The sequence below is a fragment of the Pongo abelii genome, chromosome 5 (genome assembly GCF_028885655.2).
Source record: "Pongo abelii isolate AG06213 chromosome 5, NHGRI_mPonAbe1-v2.0_pri, whole genome shotgun sequence".
NCBI classification, from domain to species: domain Eukaryota; kingdom Metazoa; phylum Chordata; class Mammalia; order Primates; family Hominidae; genus Pongo; species Pongo abelii.
In genome coordinates this window covers 130,978,619-130,996,383 of record NC_071990.2, presented here as the reverse complement: position 1 = coordinate 130,996,383, position 17,765 = coordinate 130,978,619, and the positions used below count along the sequence as shown (strand labels likewise).

General features: G+C 38.9%; 1 protein-coding gene and 1 long non-coding RNA gene across 8 annotated transcripts in view; one reads left to right on the top strand and one right to left on the bottom strand.

Moving 5' to 3' along the window:
* Window positions 1-12,796, top strand: part of LOC129060063 (uncharacterized) — a 68,233-nt gene extending 55,437 nt beyond the window's left edge. For 4 of the 5 annotated variants that reach the window (XR_010140344.1, XR_010140342.1, XR_010140341.1 and 1 more), the window contains 2 exons: window positions 3,986-4,172; window positions 12,451-12,796. This is a non-coding gene — a long non-coding RNA (uncharacterized LOC129060063). Of the gene's footprint in view, window positions 1-3,985; window positions 4,173-12,450 lie in introns of those variants that run through there. The other variant, XR_010140343.1, reaches the window with a different exon arrangement.
* LAMA2 (laminin subunit alpha 2) overlaps window positions 1-17,765 on the bottom strand; it is a 652,245-nt gene that overhangs the window by 9,782 nt on the left and 624,698 nt on the right. For all 3 annotated transcript variants that reach the window (XM_054558144.2, XM_054558145.2, XM_054558146.2), the window contains 5 exons: window positions 14,674-14,850; window positions 14,264-14,432; window positions 4,006-4,118; window positions 3,498-3,687; window positions 1,421-1,576 (listed from right to left, as the gene is read on the bottom strand). In XM_054558144.2, the coding sequence (XP_054414119.2) occupies window positions 1,421-1,576; window positions 3,498-3,687; window positions 4,006-4,118; window positions 14,264-14,432; window positions 14,674-14,850 (805 nt within the window). The remainder of the gene's footprint in view (window positions 1-1,420; window positions 1,577-3,497; window positions 3,688-4,005; window positions 4,119-14,263; window positions 14,433-14,673; window positions 14,851-17,765) is intronic.

The following is a 17,765-nucleotide window of genomic DNA, read 5'->3' as shown; positions in this document are numbered from 1 at the left end:
AGAAGCCAAATACTGAGAATTACAACTATAATGGGTGATTGTCTTTGATGAATGAACAAATCTACATTATCATGTGTTCTAATTTGAGTATAGAAATGTATCACATTTGTATCTAGTGTGTTCTCTAAAAGCACCAATCAATCCCCCGTGCTTCTCTCAGAGTAACACTTTCCAAAGCAAACTAGGATACACGGTCTGATAAAAAATTATTTTGTGAATATTGATTTACAAAACTGTGAGGGCTTTAAATTCTGAATCCAAAATTGGATAACTGTAACTACTGCATCTCTCAATATTTGCTAAATCTCTATGCCTGAAACACCATGAATACATACCATCATTTTCATCTTTCAGTGCTTTTTATATGCCTGCTACTCTTCTAATCACTTTATTTTTATTTATTTATTTATTTTATTTTATTTTTTTTGAGACAGGGTCTCACTCTGTTGCCCAGGCTGGAATACAGTGGTGCTATTACAGCTCACTGCAACCTCTGCCCCTCGGGTTCAAGTGATTCTCATGCCTCAGCCCCCGAAGTAGCTGGGACTACAGACGCACACCACCACACCTGGCTAATTTTTTGTATTTTTAGTAGAGACAGGGTTTTGCTATGTTGGCCAGGCTCGTCTTGAACTCCTGGTCTCAAGTGATCTGCCTGCCTTGGCCTCCCAAAGTGCTGGGATTACAGGTGTGAGCCACCACACCTAACCCAATCACTTTAAATAAATTACCTCATTTAATCTTTATGCAATCCTTTTTGTTTAGTATTATCATTACCCTATTTTGCAAAAGAGAAATCTTTGTTCAAAAAAGATTAACTTGCTCCAAAACACACAGCTAGTCAATAGTTAAATAGGTATTCAAACCAAGACAGTCTGGCTCCAGGTTCCCCACTCAGTGTTCCGTGGCATTGTCTCTCATAATCTAATCTATCTAAAAATCCTTCTGTCGGCTGGGTGCGGTGGCTCACACCTGTAATCCCAGCACTTTGGGAGGCTGAGGCAGGCGGATCCTGAGGTCAGGAGATCGAGACCATCCCGGCTAACACGGTGAAACCCCATCTCTATTAAAAGTACACCCCATCTCTATTAAAAGTACAAAAAATCAGCCAGGCGTGGTGGTAGGCGCCTGTAGTCCCAGCTATTAGGGAGGCTGAGGCAGAAGAATGGCGTGAACCCGGGAGGGAGAGCTTGCAGTGAGCCAAGATCGGACCACTGCACTCCAGCCTGGGCGACAGAGCGAGACTCTGTCTCAAAACAAACAAACAAACAAACAAAAAACCCTTCTGTCCCTTATCAGAAAAGATGACTTCCTACTCACCTATCAGTTTTCATGGGCCCATGTGACCTAATAAGTCAAAATATATCAATAAATGAATCATCCATATATTTAGGTAATAAAAAAGAAATCAGATATTTACTGGACCAATTCTTCGGGTAGTGTAGTTGATGGGTAACCCACCAACATACAGCATTCCCACGACATCCAGGATGTCAGCTTTTTTGGGACTGATGGTTCTGTTGGAGGCCCCATCTACATAAAGAATTCCTTCTTGCTTACTTCTCATTATCTTAATCTACAAAAAAGAAAGGAGTCATTAATGCCAATCCTGAACAAATTTCAAATATGCAGAGTATAAGACATAAGGACTTTAACGATGTTACCAAGAAGAATTGAAACAATTTACACAGTGCTTAGTATGTGCTAAGCCCATTATATATGGGAAAGTTAAACCCATTTTACAGAATATCTCAAATTCTGTCTTTTCCATGAGTACTATCACCAAAAAAATACCAAATTTTCCTGGGTCAGTTTTAGGTTGAAGTCTCCTCGGTAGGTTGCCAAGTGTGGATATGTGTGGAGAGGGAGGAATGTTGTAAGGAACCCTGCAGACGAATAGCACTTTCATGAATTAAGTGGGCAGCAAAATTCATGTACAGTTTTAAAAGTGCATTAGTTTGATTGAGCAAAGAGCCTGGGCTCCCAACACGATTTCAGATATGCTGCATCCCTTTGCCTAACAGGCCCTTCTCGTGCAGAATTAAAGAAGGAGCGGCACAAATAAGCTGCACTTCTTTCTGCAGAACCTGATTAGTACAAAGTGGGGGAGGAAGATAGAGAACTGACTGAGGCTGAAATTAGGGCGGTGGAGTGAATTATCTTCTGAGACAGAATGAAATAAGGGGTGTAAAGACTGGCTGGAGTATAAAAACCTTGAGTCTGAATTTAGGTAAAAGAGCGTGAAAGCCTGTGAAATGCTAAAGTACCACGATGGTTTAAAAACGAGTCTGGGTCAGGATTAGAGTAATTTAACACTTCATTTTACACATATCTATTCTGGTTTGGGAAGTAATTTTTAAAAACCATCAAAAATAAAATCCGTTATTAATTTGACTAATTATAGTATTTAAGTTCCCTTTCTTAATCCCAGCCTCATTGTGGTTCAACAATATGTCTTTTTCTCAAATGTCATATTTATTATTCTATTAGCTAGATATGGAAGAAATCTTAATGAGAGCTCCTTCATTTGGATCTGTATTTGCTAGTCATAAGCTCCCAGCAAAAACGAAGATTCCTTTTCTTATTTCCATGATAACAAATTGGTTGGCTTTGCGTTTTTTAAGGTTCTTTGGCTTTCTAGAATATGACAAGTCAAAGTATGTTAACATTAACCAAATCTAACATCTAATAATATCGTACTCCGAAAATTAAAAATTTTATTGGTCTACCTAGGGAAGCTTTACTTTAATAGGCTATCACAGGTGCAGAGACAAATGTTGAGATTTTGTTTTAATCAGGCAGTATATTATCTATTTGTAGTCATGCCAAAGAGGACAGTAAGCTGGCAAACGAGCCTTCTGTGCCCATAATAGTACCAGTTTCTGGGTGTAAGGCCAACGTTTTTAAAGTAGTTCCAAATAACTGTCAGTAGAAATGATACCTTAGAGCCCTTTAAACACGATCAACCAGAGATTCCTGGATTCCTGGTTTTCACAGACCACTGTGTGGTTAGGTGGGGAGTCTTGGGACCCATTTTAGTGTTGCCAACTTTTGCTTTTGGCAAATACTATTTCATAATAGAAAGGCCTTTTAGCCACCATAAAAATGCTGTAATATAATCTCAGAATAAATATTATTCCTTAAAATTGAATACATCGAGCTTGATGGTGAATACACTCTGTTGTTCTACGTTTCTCACTTAGAGCAGTGGAAATGTCTTCAGCCACCTGGCCTCAGTTTATGGGTAGATGTTTGAGATCCACAGCCATATAGCAGTGATGGAACCATGATGAGGCATGTCAGCAGTCAAATGTAAACCTACACAGGTCTGAACACATTTTCCAAGATTGTGGTAGTTGTATATGGCACTCATTTTATTTTTAGCTTCTGCCGGAGTCAGTGTCTGCCCTGGCAAAATATACTGGCACCAGGAGAATGCTGATGGCTGCCACTCAGTAATTCCCTTAGGGTACTGCCAATATCCAGGGGACTATTACCTTGTGCCACTGGCCATCATTGATTTTGGTGGGGATCATGGTGTGGGTGTCCCCACTCCCCAAGTCATAGCTGAAGTAGGGCAATCCGTTTCTCAGCTGAACTGTTGCAAAATCAGCATGATTGATGCGAGCCATGTAAAAAAGCAAGCCGGATTCAGCTTCGGTTCTTACTTCCAACTCAGTTGTGAGACTGAAACAAAAGCATGCAAAGTCAAACAGAAAAACAACAGCATTCTCATGCTAAAACGGAGCAGTATCAGATCGTGGCTGCATTTTCATAAAGGAGAGTAAAACCTTCTCAGAGATGAGGAATTTACCGGGCTACTGATTTCCTAAATTGGGCTCCTCAGGCTCAGACAAATAAAATTCTATTCTCTATTGTACTCAGTGAATTAAAAGAAAAGCTAACTTCATTAATTAATAAGTGCAGTAGATTCAACTTGATTAAACACGAATACTCAGTTCTTCATTTATCGGTTCTTTCCCAGTGTCTCAGGATGATACATACCGGTTTTTAACTTTGGTGTCATCAAATGCAATTGCAATGTGACTGTTTCTTGAAAGCCCGAACTGCTTGCTCCCTATCAAAAGAGCTGGTTCTGATTCTGCAGCACAAGGACCCTGTAAAATACCCAGGAGAGAAAGACAGGAGATTATGGACTGTTCTTTAAAAAGGTAACGATGCTGTCTAATTGTTTCTTACATATTAGCATAATTCTTTAAGAATAAAAACTATACCTTATTCATCTCTGTAGTCTACTGCATAGCAAGTACTTATTATCGAGTGCTCAGTGAGTGTGAATCAGTTTTCTTATATCACACCCTTGAATTGCTAAAGGAATGTGCTCAGACATATTTATTGATTAACTCATAGTTTCATTATCCTCTAAAGATTTATTTATATTTCTGAGAAAACTGGAATTTCCCTTTCATTTTTCCTTCACGTATGAAGAGTTCTATTCTCAGAAGATCGAACAGGGAAAATGACAAGCTAGCCACTTGGGTTATAAGAGTAGAAAAATGTGTTTTTTCTTGCCCTCCCCATTTCCATCTCCCACTATATTACTTTTTCCTGAAAATTATCAGTCCACTAGAAGGTTTCCATGAATTTAGACTTTCAAGATGGTGTATCTAAACCTGCACGTCAGCCCATTCAGGCCCTTGCCAGTTGCTAGGCAACCCAGCACATTTTAAAAATGTAACCCACCATACACCATTTCAACTGCCACTGTTCAAAGATCAGCTTCCTAGGGTGCTGAGGGGGAGAGCTAGGTGCGGGGCTGTGCAGTCACATGGTTTAATGCTCTGCTGTCACCATCTTGAAATTCTTAATAATTTCAAGTGAGGGGCCCTGCATTTTCAGTTTTGCACTGGGCCTTGCAAAGCATACAGCAGTCCTGGCTAAGTAGATCACATTTGGCTACCATAACACACAGCTCCATAAATAATCAAGGCTCCTTAAATTACCAAAGCCACAATTCCTTTCCCTGTTCTCTATTTTCACAAGATAGGTCGATATACAGGCTGCTTATGACGTCTTTTAGAACATGCAGTACATGAGAAAATAACCTGCACACTCTCACCAACACATCTGTTTTTAAGATCTGCACTTAATAGCTCTGGCTGGGCCACTGCCCCAGTGAGTGCTGACTCAGCAGAGGTTCTCAAGCAGCCCAAGGCAGGCTTTTGATGCACAGTGTTCTTCCCAAAGAGTGTACCTCAGAGATGACTCATCAGCACACAGGAAATTTTTACTTGATGAGGAAAAGCCTTGTTCTCTTTTCTCTTGATCTTAGTCAAACGAAGCTCTCTGCCACAGCAGGTAAAAGGCTTAAAGTGTTTTGAAATGCTATAAAATTGGTCTTCGTGGAAGTATTTCCCTTCTTGCTTCCCAGGAGATGGTCAGTTATAAAGAGCAGACTGTGGCCAAAATTCACACAGCTATGCAAAACCCCACGGGTAGGACAGGAAAATGCTATTCATTCGCACAGCTGAATGGCCTCTTTTAGAGTCAGCATGTGGCACCTTTCTTATTACGCTGCCTGCAAAAAGAGCCCGAATTGAGAGGCCTCGGTAGCTTAAGATCTCAGTCATGAATACTTCTATTAATAGAATTGGGATCTTTTATCAGCCTCTCACTATATTTCCCGGACAGAGGACCATCTCGATAAACACACGCAGCCTGCAGTCTTCCTCAGAAATCACTAAGATAATCCTATCTACTGTGAGTCCACTGGGGGCAGAATTTCACTGAAACATCTTTACACCCTGAGCTCTGAAAATTGAGGGATTAAAAAACGTGAATGGATGCTGAGGAATTAGGAAACACTTACATGTAGCTTAAAAGAGAACCACCAGTGGGTTATGTCCATATTATTGCGGTTACAATCACTCGTCTAATTACTATATGTAAATGTCAATATAACTTCTCTATTAAAATTTAAACAATTTTCAAGGTGGCAGTTGTACACTCCTGGTAGCAGCTGTATGTTATGGGGAACTTTTTGATTGCTGGTAGACTGGACAGGTGTATCCAAAACTGGTCCTGAGCTAAGCAGCAGTTTTTTGGTTTGTTTTTATTTTGTTGTTTCGTCGTATACTATGAGATGTTCTAGATGGACAAGGCACTGGTCAAGCCATTTTAGAAAAAAACCTTTGACCAGAAAAGGACAGGGACTTTGTCAAAGTTCTTTTAAGAATCTTTACAGGTTACATCCACTTGAAATTTAGGAAGAAGAACACCTCCTGTTTTAGATCCTCTATTTCTGCAACGGGCAGCCCTCAAGAAGCAGGCAGAAGCAGTGCTTAATAAAATGGTGTTCTCAGATGAGCCAATGTTACGGAAAAGAGTTGCACCAAACTGATCACTCTAACATGTAACCTCAAAGTTTAAAGCCATTATGGTGTATAGTCCTTTGTTTTTAAGGACATCCAAGGTGATGTTTACTATCATTGATTTGCAACAGGATGGATATTGTTTTAATAAAACTTCTATCACCTTCCTTTATTAAACTGGCAGTTGGAAAAGGACTGAGAAGTGCTGGTGTAACAGGGTTTTTAAAAATATGTACCTTAGGATTTAAATGGGACAAAAATTCCCCACCCTCTAATTTGATAGTGTTTTGTACAAATCTCGATCTCCCCCTTCCTTGGTTAAGGGATGTCTTCCTTGCATCACTTTTCCTTGGGTAAACTGAAACCAAGTCTCATGGGTGTAAGGGATGGGCGTGGTGGCTCATGTTTGTAATCCCAACATTTGGAAAGCTGAGGCAGGAAGATCGCTTGAGGCTAGTAGTTTGAGACCAGCCTGGGCAACAAAGTGAGGACCCCTGCCCCCCTGTCTCTCCAAAAGAACAACAACAACAAAAAAATTAAAAAAATAAAAAACTAGCCGGGCATGTTGTTGCACGCTGAAAGCCCCAGCTACTTGGGAGGCTAAGGCAGGAGAATCGCTTGATCCTAGGAGTTCAAGGTCAGAGTGAGCTATGATTGCATCACTGCACTCCAGCCTGGACAGTAGAGCAAGAACCTGTCTCAAAAAGAAAAAAACATGATGGGTTCAGGGCAGCACCAGTTTATTGCTTTGCCCGGTGTTGCTTCCTCTTCTCTTCCTTCTGCCTCACGTCCCACAGTGGGTGGAGCTGCTCATCCAGCTGCTCAAGCTTCTTTTTTCCTTCTAGCATTTTAAAGGGGGAACAAGTGAGATGGAATAGAAACTGCCCTGTGCTTTGCTCAGAAATAAAATGATCTTGCCACTAAGGATGTTTTCAACACTGCTTGCCACTGAAATCTAAGCTAAGAAAAAAGGGTAAGAGAAAAGATCTAATGAGGTAATTTTAAGGAACTTTTAAAGAATGGTCATTGCAAGATGAATCATCCTTTTCTAAGCTAGTGTATACTTGAAGGCGTCCTCATCTCTATGGATGTGATGCTTTACCTGTGTTGTTTTGGACACACTAATCTCTCAAATGTGTTAAAGCAACAATAATAATAATAAAAAAAAAATTCACGGTCTCAGTAGAGGCTCATCAATCTCAACGTGTTACAATTCTGCCACCTTGTGGGGACTTTTAAAAGTACTAGAAATAGATAATGGGGAAAATGGGGTATGAAAGGAGGACAGATATGCTTGTTTTTCATTTGCCTTTGCTTGGCAGGTTACAAGTTGTAGGCAGACAGGACTTGGGTGGGGAGTCTTGCGTGGTGGTGCACCTGTTGATTAGAGCAGTGATGTGGTTGGGAATAATTATGGAGGAAGCCATGCTTCCCAAAGCCTTGTTTAAGGAAGTAGATAGTGCACCAAATGAGTAACGGGGCCAAAACGTTTTCACCCTCACACTGTCACTCATTTAACTTCAGGTCAGAATAAAGCAACAGTCTTTTCTAACTGCAGATTGGTGGCTGACATTTGGAAATGAGTTCTTAGATTCAGGAGTGCGTATGATTCGTTGATAAGCATCTCTTGAATTTCCTAGGTCCTGAGCAGAGATTTATATTACATTTATCAAAACTGGCATGTTTGTTCTTGAAAGCACCAAACAATGAATCATCATAGAAATTGCATAATTTTCTTCTTTCATGAGTCAATAATTTCTCTAATAAATGTGGGCTAAAATCACATCTGATGCTTATTTGTCATGATTTTCTTTATGGATGAATAAGTGGAAGATACTTTTTATAGCACTGACTTTAATCTTATAAAATATAAAAGCCCTACTCAAGATGTTTATTGAGAAACTGAATTATTGTTAACACTGCACTTACTTAAGCTCTTTTGGTGGGTCTTGGGCATTTACAGTAATATTTATACATTAATGTCTAAACAGGGATTCCTTGATAAGTGGAAAATGTATGTTTTCTCTTTAAATACATATCAGTATCCAATCAGTTTATCCTTTGGCCTTGACTGTACTTAGCTCTTAAAGGTGTAGCACTAAAGCTGCTAGGCAAATCACTTTCCTTTCCTCTATTCTTTCCTTCTCTGCTCACTTCTTTTCCCCAAATCCCAAAGAGAGCTCATCAGTACAAGAATTCTCCATGGCTACTTGTATTGTTTTTCTTAGTTTTCACATTTTAAACTGTGAGGTTCACAGCTGAACTCTTCAATAAAATTCAAGTAAAAGAATGCAGCCAGCTCATTATCTACAAATCCACACAGGCTATCCTTGTTAAAAAGACTTGGTCTAAACAGTGCACATACTTGCAGAGAACTTGTCACGTTTCCACATGTCAACAAATTTCTGTAATACTTGAAGTTCAGCCTCTTATCTACCTCTACCTCCTGCCATCCTCCATGAAAAATATCCACAAATAGAACATGTAGAAATGTTTTCTCTAGCTCTCAATGGGCTAAAGAATAAGACAGAAGTATAAAGAGAAGACAAGCTACCATAATATCAAATGAGATAATATGCATGAAATGCTCTTTAATCTAGCGTGTTCAACATGAATTAATCATAAGATTGACATAATCCATTTCACAGGGCAGGGCTTTCTCAAGACACCCTTACATTGCCCTGTAGTATAGTTAATGTTGTCCTCGTGCTGTAAGTTGCTGGCAGGATTGGGTGTGAAGGGTGTAAAGAAGAAAAAGAAGGGCACTGAGAATAGGAGATCTTTTCTGTCAACTGTGCTAGCACAAATATGGAGCTCATAAGTAGGCAGTTCTCACTTCAGGAGTTAACTTTTAAGTCTCAGTTCTTAAATAACTCTTAAAAAAGCTAAATTCTGGGCCAGGCGTGGTGGCTTATGCCTGTAATCTCAACACTTTGGCAGGCTGAGGCAGGTGGATCACTTCCCAAGAGTTCGAGACCAGTCTGGCCAACATGGCGAAATCCCATCTCTATTAAAAATACAAAAATTAGCCGGGCATGGTGGAATGCACCTGTAGTCCCAGCTACTCAGGAGGCTGAGGCATGGGGATCGCCTGAGCCTGGGAGGTTGAGGCTGCAGTGAGCCATGATTGCGCCACTGCACACCAGCCTGGGCGACAGAGCAAGAAAAAAAAATAAAGAATCTAAATTCCGATACAAAAATGGAAAATGGTGAGAACTGAAAATTATAGAGGACTTATTTAATAACCACATCATTACAATGTATATATCATTACATATCAAACCAATAAAAGGGTTTGGAATTGCTTAAAAATTGAATACTCACCACATCCCTTTTTTCCAGCACCTGCCACCCACCCTAAAAATGTGAAAAGTTAAACTAACTAGAATAATTAAGTTAAAGAAACACAGAAGTTAAACTAACAAAAGAATAAACAAAGAGGTGGAATGTTACTTTGAGCCAGGCATGGTGCTGGGTGCTTTGCATAAAATGTATAACTTATTCCCTCATAACAGTAATCCTAGAAGGAAGATATTATTATCCTTATTTGTCTGTTAATTATTTTACATTTAGAAAGGACAAGTAACCTGCCAGAATTCATGGAATAAAAGTGGGAGGGCTATGGCAGAAAAAGCAACTCTCCCCCTTTTTCTCTGACTAGCAATGATAGTATCGTATTCATCTTTGCACTTAGTAGGTGCTTAATAAATATTTGTTATAAAATAAATTGTAAAACTTTTAACTTTTAGTAACCTTTACAAAGAAGACACCCTTTCCCCCCTACACACACAAAAAGAACATAAGAAAGGAATCAAATTAAAACAGAAGATATGTGTGGCTCCATGATCTGAACTCTAAAATATAATACAATTAATAGAGATGGAAAGTTCTAAAAAATCTAATTCTGACCACACAGTCATAACTAATTATAATGTGCAAAAGAAGGGGAAATAGGCCAGGCGCAGTGTCTCATGCCTGTAATCCCAGCACTTTGGGAGGCTGAGGTGGGCAGATCACCTGAAGTTGGGAGTTCGAGACCAGCCTGACCAACATGGAGAAATCCTGTCTCTACTAAAAATACAAAATTAGCCAGGAGTGGTGGTGCATGCCCGTAATCGCAGCTACTTGGGAGGCTGAAGCAGGAGAATTGCTTGAACCCAGGAGGTGGAGGTTGCAGTGAAACGAAGATTGTGACATTACACTCCAGCCTGGGCAACAAGAGTGAGACTCCATCTCAAAAAAAAAAGAAGGGGAAATAGCAGTTGGAATTTAGATATCTGGGTTTTAGTGCCAACTATCGCTCATGTGTGTAACCCCCTGGGCCATGCTGTAAGTTTGAGGGCTTTCTTTCCTCATGTGCAAGTTAAGAGTTGGAATCTTTAGGGTGTCTTCTAGCTCTAATGTTCTGTGATTCTTTCTAAACCAACCAATTTGGAGTGCTACTCAACTTTTTGCTTCTGTCTCATCTACTAAGTGGAATGCTCTGTTTTCGGAAAAGTTAAAACATACACTGCTGAGAGGAAATGGAAATCGAAATTAGAACAGAAGGTTATAAAAAAAAAAAAAAGAACCTTAAATGAGTAAAAATCTCCATTCCCAGATGGGCAAGTATCTTTATTTTGAGAAAAAAGGAAAAAGTGTGATCTCTAAATACCACAGAAAAATGTGCTTGAGAGGCCCTATAAAATGAAGTTTGTGTAAGTACTTAGAAAAGTAAGGTGATCCATGGAGGCTGGCAGGGTTATCCCTAAAAATCCAAACCAGCACAGGCTGAGAGACCTGCCTGGAGGATGTTCTAGTGGTAGATAAGAAGGTCCATGAGGTTCTGCTTGATTGAATATGGTACCCGATTTGGAATTAGTAGCATGATATATCTATTAAAAACATTAAAACATTCTTAGGTGCATTAATAGAAATATGGTAACATTTAAGGGAGGGAGGGGTCACACTTTCCCCTGAGCTGGTGACTTCCTTTTGAGCAGTAGGTGCCATATTATGAAGGGAATATTTTAAATTTAAGAATACTGATCATGGAAGGGATAGCAATTAGAAATGAGATAATACAAAGAATACCTAAGCTAGGGAAGTGGTTAGCCTAGGGAAGGAGAAGACTTAGCTATTTTCAAATTCTTGAAGGGATGTTAGACAGAGGACACATAAATGTAATGTGTTTGCCTATAGAAATAACAATCATTACATAGAAGTTTTAGGGACTCAGTTTTAACTTAATGTACCCAATGGCTTTCTAACAACTCGAGCCTGCCTTGTCATAACACTGGAAAATCTTGTCAATGAAATGTTCAAGCAAAGGCTGTAAGTATCATATAAAAGGAACCCAGGCATTAAGATGGTGATTGGACCAGATGATCTTTAGGGCTCTTGCCAATTTTAGTTTATAATTTTAAATTAGTCATTTAGAAATTAGGCTCTGTTTTCTCTTAGAAACATTTTTATAAGTGGACATTAGGATCCAAGGTCAAAAAAGTTTATTCAACTCATGATGTTTTCTAATTCTTCAACTGAAAATGCATTTATGAGTCTGAGAAACATATGATTTTCAGGTATATAAGGGTGAACAGGAGGATCATTAACCTTACCTTTGCTAAGCAAAGATCTAGCCTGTGGCTGAATTATGAAAGAGCTGAGGAAACATTCTGAAATCCATGTGGCAGATCTCAGGAATGCTTTAGGATGAAATCAACTCCTGGAACTAACCCCCACATGACTGACAGCTTTCCACTTGCTAGTTGTGTGATCTTAGGTATTTTCCTTTGTGAAATATAATACTTCCAGCAATATAAATAAATGTAAATAAAACAATTAATAGGGTGGGAATCAAATGAAATAACAGATATGAAATGCCTGGCAGAGTACTGGACACATAGTAGTTATTCACTAAATGCAGGGATTCTTCAGAGTGTCTATGTGGGTATGCTTTTTCCAGTTTTCAAATAACTTCCACATACATTATCCCACTTGATTTTTCATAATAACTCTATGTTGTAGGCAAGATAGATGAAATATCCCTATTTTACAAAGGATGAAAGGATGCTTGGAGTAAATAACCAGTTTTCTTGAATGATGGTTATTTGGCCTCTCATTGAATAACTATTTCTAGTGCAAGGAGCACATTGCTCAACCAATTCCATCGTGGACACTAAGGAAGAGAATGAGATATTCAAGAGTTTTCAAGATCTGAACTCAAGACAACATTTCCCGCCCATTACTGGTATGGAATAGAACCACAACACATGAGCTGTAAAGAGTGTAGTGACCGTGACCATCTTTGTTGTATCAGTGATAAGAATGTAAATTAGCATAGCCTGTGGAAGAAACAATTCAGGTATGTGTATTGAACACCTTAGACGTATTCATCTTTTGGCCTTATAATTTCCTAACTACTTATCTATTTTAAGAATCACTGGAAATAATGAAAAAGTTTGATGCATAGAGGAGCTCATCAGAGTATAGTTTCTAATAGTGAAAAGGTGGAAACACTCTCAATAGCCTACCATGGTCTATTAAAAGTAGAATAAATGGGAAAGGCAGAGTGTTCCAGAGACAAGGAGTCAGACTCTGGAGTCTGACTCGCTAGAATAAAATTCTTACTCTGACTTTTACTAGTGGTGTGAGTGGGTTGGTTGCTTAAGATAGCTAATTCTTATTAACTTGACTAAAAGTAGAAAGACTATATTTTACAGAGCCGTTATGAGAATTACATATAATATTGAATGAAAATTGTTTAGCCCTGGGCTGGTGAAAGTACTCATTATTATCATTACTATATAGTACTTATGCCATTTATTAAACGTTCAGTATATGTGAGTCATTTAACAAACATTATCTTTTAAAACTCTGATACAAAGTCTTTGATGTCTGTGCTGTTAATATCCTCATTTGACAGATAAGGAAACAGAAATAGTCTACGGCCAAACCACCCTGAAAGCATCCGATCTTTTCTGATCACGAAAGCTAAGCAGGGTTGGGCCTGGTTAGTACTTAGATGGGAAACTGAGAAATAGATTGGATAGGTAGCTTTCCCAAATTCACACAGATGGTTGATTACAGTGCTGGGATTTGAACACCAGCAGTCTGACTTGAGCCGATGCTCTAATCAAGGCTATATGACCTCCAATACTATAAAATAGTTGTGTGTCTCTTTGTGTATATATACTTAACATAAAATCATATTAGACATACACATTTATATGATGTTTAGATACAGTTTTTATTTATTTATTTATTTTTATTTTTTGGAGACAGAGTCTCACTCTGTTGCCCAGGCTGGAGTACAGTGGCGTGATCTCAGCTCACTGCAACCTCCGCCTCCCGGGTTCAAGCGATTCTCCTGCCTCAGCCTCCTGAGTGGCTGGGACTACAGGCACACACTGCCATGCCAGGCTATTTTTTTGTATTTTAGAAGAGATGGGGTTTCACCATGGTTGCCCAGGCTCGTCTCGAACTCCTGAGCTCAGGCAATCTGCCTGCCTTGGCCTCCCAAAGTGCTAGGATTACAGGTGTGAGCCACTGCGCCTGGCCTAGAAACAGTTTTAGTGGTGTATTACTAGTTTCTAAAAACAGGACACCAAATTGTATACAAGGTAGGACATCTACTGTGCAGATAAAAGGGCCTGAAAACCAACATGGTTGCCTCTGTCATGGTATTATAGGTGTCTTTTATTTGTGATTCTGGATATTTCTGTGTTTTCCAACATTTCAACTGAAAATGTACTGTTTTGTAAACAAAATTGAAGGAGGAAATACAGGTAAGTCATTCAACGAAGATGTAAGAATAGGTTTTGACAGACAGGTTATATTTCTTTCAATTCTAATATCAGAGCATACTAGATATCCTGAATAATCTTCCTTCTGAAATGACTCAGAATACTGGGTAAAAATTAGAAAGCAATGGGGATAATATAAACACTTACATGTGTCAGAACTGCGGTGGGCGTAGGAAAGGCTGGGGTGGGAACTGGCTCAGGCTGGATAACTATTTCAGCTGGAGCTGCTCCATCTTCATCTTCACGGAGTTTCTGATGGGCACAGCGACCAATGTCAGCGTTTTTGAAGGATACAGGCCTTGCAAAGTCCATGGGGCTAATAGAATGTAATAAAATAAGATTTTTTTTTCATTTTTTTGCTTCCTTACAATTAAGCCCGATCCCCCGCATGCCTTTTTAAGTCCATTAGTGTGCTTTTCTCAGTCTAAATTGAAGATCCTCGTTGTTTCCCTTCTCCCTTGCATAGCTGTAGACAATGAAGATGCATTGGGACCCCGATACCAAGAAATAAAAATAAAAATAAAAAATTAGTAGTAGTAATGAGGAGATCCACTTACACAGAGTTAATAACAAGATTCCATACACAGCCTTCAAAAGGAGGAATATTTCTGAGTGGGGAAGGTTGAAATTCAGGCGGAGCACCCCCAACGAAAAGCTTTTTAACTTCAATAGGTTGTTCAACTGTCAGGTTTTGCATGTATCTTCTGTTTTCATCGACTTGAACTGTAAAGATGCTGATAAATATTAAAAATAAACAAGTATAAATCCCATCTCATTCAATACAGTTGGAAATCAAATTCTTTCCTGCCACCCTTCACCCCTCTCAATCATAGCTTTTAAGGGAGCCAAAATTGGATGGTTAGGAATTCTACACTAAGCAAACGCTGTTCTCAGGACCTCATCCCATGACTCCCTCGTTCACTCTTCCTGAAAGTTTACTGAAACCAGGTCATGGCGCACTACAACATTTGCCTCTGGTAGAGCTGACAACAGCGCTGTGCAGCCCAACACACGAGCCTGTGAGAACTGAGGCTTCTGCAGTGTGCAGTAATGTCTAACTGTATAAGGATCGGCGGGTTTAGCATAGCATGGGGTTTTTCTTGGGTTGTGCTGGCTATTATCTTCTTGCTAGGGAACAAACCATGCTCCTGAGAGCTTAGATTGCAGGAATCAACAGCAAACACTTAAAGCACATTTTATAAAGAATGTAGCTGATGGCTTTTGAATAGAAGAGGCAGGCAAGGACACCCTGCTAATTGTTTCTTGCAATGATTTTCCTTAGTGGCTGTTTCATTAATTTCCCTAATTTGCTTATGAGAGATAACACTGCTAATTGAGAACCTCATGCTACTTATTTACAACAATCCTTGGATCCCTGGGCCAAGAATCAGAAGGAGACAAAGAGTTCTGATGAAAATGACCAAAGGCATTTTCTCTTTTGTTCCGGAAGCAAGTTTTGAGTTTCGGTCTTAACAGTCATCATGGTGCTATTAGTCATAAGCATTAGTCACTAGCCCGGGGATCATGAATGGATTACTGAAAACTTACTTCATATCTGGAGAGAAAACCCAAGTACTTGGGTGGAAACTCAGTCCTAAAGTGCCCTCTTACTTGATTTTATAAAGAAGAAAAACCACATGTAGAACTGGAAAAAACAATAAGCCAGGGTAAAGATGCTCTGAATTGGCACTTTACAAGTAAGATAATTCAAAAGTAAGAGAAAGGGACAAAAAATGGATTTCACTGTGGCTCAAAATGTCACTGTTAAGGGGGTGAAGAAGAGACCGGTAAAATTTAGTTTCAAAGAGAAAATAGGGGGAATTGACATACTTTCGAGGTTTCTTTCTTTACCAAACTATGGAAAAATGTGTTGGCAAAACCCAGGAGGTTCAGCTTCCTTGCTAAGAGTGTCGGTGGTTTTCTGAGACGAGAATTTCAGAAAAACCACTCACTTCCGGGTATGTGTGACTCACTGAGAAGCCCCTCCCCTACACTCTTTTTCCCCTTTAGCTGAAAGCAGCCTCTTAGCAACATGGTATCACAGGGCTCCTAAGGGTTTTAATGAGGGATATAAGCCTCTATTAAAGATTGTCCAAGGAAAGTAAATCTCTGTTCTTGATTAGAATTTTAAAAAGCTAGAGGCCTTCCTCTTTCTGGTGTAGCCTCTCTCTGTAGTGTGGTTCTGCCACAAGGACCATCATAGTAACCCTTTTTTTTTTTTAAACGAGTTCACAGGGTGGTGATGGAGAATGAGTGTGGGCTTTCAGGAAGAACATACTGGAATTAAGTACTAGTGTGGAAGCTTACTAGCTGTGTGACCTTGGGCAAGTTATTTAATCATGCTCAGGTCCATTTCATTCATTTATAAAATGGAGATAAAAATACCTACTTCAAACAGCAGAAAATATTAATTAAGGGATTGCCCTGAGGCTGTATTACTTAATAAGGGCATTGCTAGAAAACTATAGCTAAATCCTGCTCCTATTTTACCTTTTAGGAACATCAAATCTAGATAATTTATTTAGTTTTTATTGAGAAGGACATTGCCAATATGTCCATTATGATTCTGGTGTGTTTTCCATTTTTAAAAAGTATTTATTTAACAGCTTTTTACTGAGGCCTACTATGTGCAAAAAGGTACATTAAACTTTGTATTACTTTAGTATTGTAATAGGTCGGCTTTATTTTTTTTTTTTTACAGTTTCAATGGCTGATTCTTAGAGTTTCATAATTACTTGATTACTTATACCCTATTTCTTATTTGTTTGGAATGTGGGTTTAAGATTTTTTTTTAAAACCATATCAATTGGATTGCATATGTGGAAGAAGATATTAAGAGAAATAAGTGTCCTGATGTTTGTAATTTACATAATAAATAGAATCTAATCTTTTTTCTGTTTGAACATACTTTGGATGTTAAGAAAGAAAATATTTAGGTTTCAGTGTTAAAATCTTTATCTCATTCTGGAAACCCCAAATGACTCCTAAAATATCTCACCCTACTTCTTGACCTTTAGCCTATTTCTGTACCTATGTGAAGAAAGCTTTCCCAGAAGAAAAACTCAGTTCAGTTGATTGTCCTGTTTGCTTAAGTAACTACTTCAGGCTCTTAGGGTTTGATGTTTTTGTCCAGTAAGAACTGCTGGCCACCAAGGCGGACGCCAGGAGAAGGATCAGAGGACAAAGCAGATACAGGAGGCAGAGGTCACTGGAGTGCCAAGAAATTAGATACCAAAGTGACTGAAGGGAGATTTTTCCAGATGAAGGGGTGGAAGGGAGAGAGAATGAGGGAGAAGGAGTAAAGAGAGGCAGAGGACAAGGGAGAAGGAGCTTCTTGAGAAGCTTGACCCCTAATTTGGTAAAAATCCAATTATTTTGTGAGGCGGTATTAAAGCTATCATTTTGTCCAGAATTTTAGGAAAAGAAATGATGATTGACATGCATAGTCTGAAAAGTGTTGGGATAATGCAAATATCTCCAAATTAATAATCATACATCATAATCAACATTTAGTAATATAAACCTTTATGGTCACACAAAAACATAAGAATAATCTATTGGCTGTGCATAGATGGAGGTATTTAAGTCAAATATATCTCATTTAATACCTGGTCCTGTTATTTGTAGTATATGATTTTGGGCAAGTTAG